This window comes from Lottia gigantea, assembly GCF_000327385.1.
Source record: "Lottia gigantea unplaced genomic scaffold LOTGIsca_17, whole genome shotgun sequence".
In the NCBI taxonomy this organism is placed as follows: Eukaryota; Metazoa; Mollusca; class Gastropoda; family Lottiidae; genus Lottia; species Lottia gigantea.
The window spans coordinates 2,396,100-2,399,516 of record NW_008708133.1 but is presented as its reverse complement, the minus strand read 5'-3'; the positions used below and the strand labels follow the sequence as shown (position 1 = coordinate 2,399,516).

The window sequence follows — 3,417 nt, the reverse complement described above, 5'->3', positions numbered from 1 at the left end:
TCAGTTTGATGATTGAGTCTCTGGTGGGGGGGAAGATGATGACAATTTGATTTGTTTATGTCCGTCCTCCTTTTCTGTTATCTCTAACTTAACCTCGGTCGTTTCTGTCGTTGTTCTTTGGGGTTCGTCTACTACAGCAGGAGTTGAATTGTCAAATACCGAAGAATCGTCTAATTTCTCGGATTCAGTAGAATGGGTTGTTTCATCAATAAATTTTAAATCATCGTCAACTGGAGCTGGATCGACTGATTTAGTTACCCCTTTATCGGAAGTTGACATCACAGAGCTCAACATACTGAAATTATAATATACACATAAGTTTAGTATGATTTAAAGGTTATAGACGAAATTAATTGTGTACATATTGCTAATTTATCTATTTCATTTAATTAAAAAAAATTAATAATAGACAGGACTAAATTTTTTTACAATTTTTGACAAATTAAAAATCTGTTGACAAATACTTCTATATACCTTTCTTGTGTATTAGTTGTTTCGGGATCTGTTGTAGCAGATGGCAGAACTTTTACATCGTCATTTTGTTCAGATGTTTGTTTACCATCTTCGTCTTGTTTATCCTTTGGTGGATCATCGAGATCTATTGTTGTGAAACCGGCATCACTTGGCCCTGGAGAGGGAAGGTCTCCATTATCTTCTGATTTAGCTACTTGCGAAAGTACAACTGGTGTATCTTTTGAAATCTGCGTTCTCTTCTTGGTGCTTGTTCTCCCCTTCTTCCGTTTTAAGCACATTGGTATTAAAAGAATCAACACCAGTGCATAAAGCAATAATAAAGCGATGGAAAGCGACACTACAAATGCAACTAAACCACTACGTCCAAATTCAGTATTTGGTACTTTTGAGTTGCCTCCTTCCATTGGCGTAGTGGTACCTTGCTCGTTTTGTTGAGGAATTTGGATTCTTTTTGTTGTGCTTTCTTGAGCTGTGGTAACTTGTGTTGTGGTTTTTAGAGTTGTGGGTTTTTGTGTTGTGGCTTTTTGTTTTCTGGCTGTTTGCGTTATTATTGTTGACATCGTTGACATTGAAGTTAATAGAGTTGTATTTTCTGCTTTTGGCTGCGGCTCTGGTGAACTTTCAGTCAATAACTCTGGTCTTGGTTCGATGGTTGTTGTACTATCGACTTCGTTATCGCCCAAGCCTGACGATTCCGTTGCTACAAGTGACAATCATTATTCAAAGTAAATGTAAGAAAAATAACATTGGATAAAAGAATAATCCTGACTGACTGGGGGAGATTAAGCTTTATGAAAATTGCCACGTATAAGCCTATACCGCGTTTGATGACAGCTATATCCGTTCGATCTTATACATTTGCTCGAAAATGTTTTCATTTGAATTTGGTAAATAGTCATTGACACAGCTTATAAGTTTTATTCTAGATCTAAGTCTATCTATCGACTCGCCCCCCCCCCCCCTTTTTTGACTCCGCCACTGCTTATGGCTTATGACAGATATTATAATCAATTACTTTCTTGGACTTGACGTTTAGGTCTACGATGTAAAATGTTTGGATCATAGATTACCACATCGCCTCTTCTCGGACCAATATCCTTTTTAACATTTGATCTTGCTGGTGTGGGACCTGAAAAACACACCAAGTTAAACATAGACCTGGAATAAACATGCGGTTAATGTATGTTATGGAGGTTGTAGCAATTCATCAAGGTGCAAAATCTTTAATTTTAACAAATTAGAAAGACTTAAAATGATCAGTCAATAAGATATTCGACCAATATTATACAGAACCTATCACTGACCATCATAAGTTAACGTAAATGATTTTTGTTTTAATTCACCACTTGTTTCCAGAGTACAGATATAATTCCCCTCATCTGTAGGTATAGAATGTAAAATTACCAGTCGTGAATATCTACCTCTACCATAACTAACAGAAAATATCCTGAAATGGGATCGGTTGTAAACACAGCTTTTATATAGATCTATTTTGTTTCATTCCCTGTAAAAGTTCATAATATTATAATATTCATATATAATCAATTGCAGTTACGGCTATGTTCATTTCCACTGCTAGCTAGATTGACACGATATTTTGAATGTTATTTCTATCTGTTAAGAAATTAAAAATTAAAACGTGAGATTATAATCTGTTAACGAATAAAATTACTATTATGTTTACTCAGACTTAAAATGCCAATTTTCCTGGAATGACAACAGAGAACGGAATAAGAGAAAGCCTTTTAGTTTCTAAGTTTCTTTAACTTTACCGATGCTTGACAGGAATAGAGAAATAGTTTTTGGTTAAAATGTCTGTGACTTATATTTCCGTTAAAAATATCCGTAAAAAAATCAACTGTAGACGACTCTTTAAAGAATGTAAATTGGTTGGCATCCGCAAAATAACATATTTGCATCCAAGAACGTCATAAAGTGAAAAAAACAAAGAAAGAGAGAAAGACGTCTTACCTTCCTTTGTGTGGTACTTGATTAAATTGGTTATCATACCAGATCATATCACCTCTGTTATCTCCTATCATACATGATGTATTACATAATACAGACAAATTACCATTACTGCCTATCGTAGCTAACTCCTTTGATAATTTTATATCACATTCTAAACATACAGCATGATGTAGGCATAGTACTGTAAAATATAACAGTATTCTCTGTATTGTGTTAGGTTGCTACTGATGCTGATATTGCATCAAAGGTAGAGGGTTTTGGAGTAAACTAATAAAGTTTGCACTATCATTAGCTGAGTTTTCGTCATGATTTTGCTATGTCCTTTTTGACGATATCATCCCCAATTCATACGTAGTCATTTTATAGAATTGGTCATTTAGATGTGAATAAACCCCAGAAATGTTTTTAGAGAAGGTTTTTGGACATATAAGATTGATATATTAGAATGGGATTGACTCATTCACAACATAACACTTAACCAGTTGGTCGTGTTGATAAAAGCGGATACTGTGTGAAACGGAAATTTCCACTTTCTTAATCAGACTGATTTCAGTTCAACTATATTGAACTATTGCGTAAATGGAATTAGTATACAATATACTGGCTACAATAAATATGGCTGGATTACATTTTAATATTACATCAGTATAACGATCCAGTCAGTATGAGTAAATTTCAGTACAGACCCATAGAGCTATAAAACTCAGACCCCAACCAGAAAACTCAGACCCATAGGACTAGAAAATTAAGACCCATATGACTAGAAACTGAAAACATTGTTTTAGAACTTATTTTACTAGGGCGTGGCATAGATGTAAATGACCAGACCATACTTTTTGATCAATCCTTACTCTTTTTATACACGTAGAACAAAAGGTTTAGCGGCACTAACTTTAATTCATTATATTCTGGGACGTCGCGTACATCGAAGAGACCCTCCTGTCCAAACGGTAACAGAGTTGGATGAAGCAT

At 34.8% G+C, this 3,417-nt stretch overlaps 1 protein-coding gene across 1 annotated transcript; it reads right to left on the bottom strand.

The window, feature by feature from the left end:
- LOTGIDRAFT_231093 (hypothetical protein) lies at positions 1 to 3,417 on the bottom strand (the record flags this gene model as incomplete). The annotated part of the gene is made up of 6 exons (XM_009051715.1): positions 1 to 295; positions 475 to 1,174; positions 1,490 to 1,603; positions 1,779 to 1,921; positions 2,446 to 2,626; positions 3,297 to 3,417. The coding sequence occupies 6 exons, from the start codon at positions 3,415 to 3,417 to the stop codon at positions 1 to 3; spliced, it is 1,554 nt and encodes a 517-aa protein (XP_009049963.1).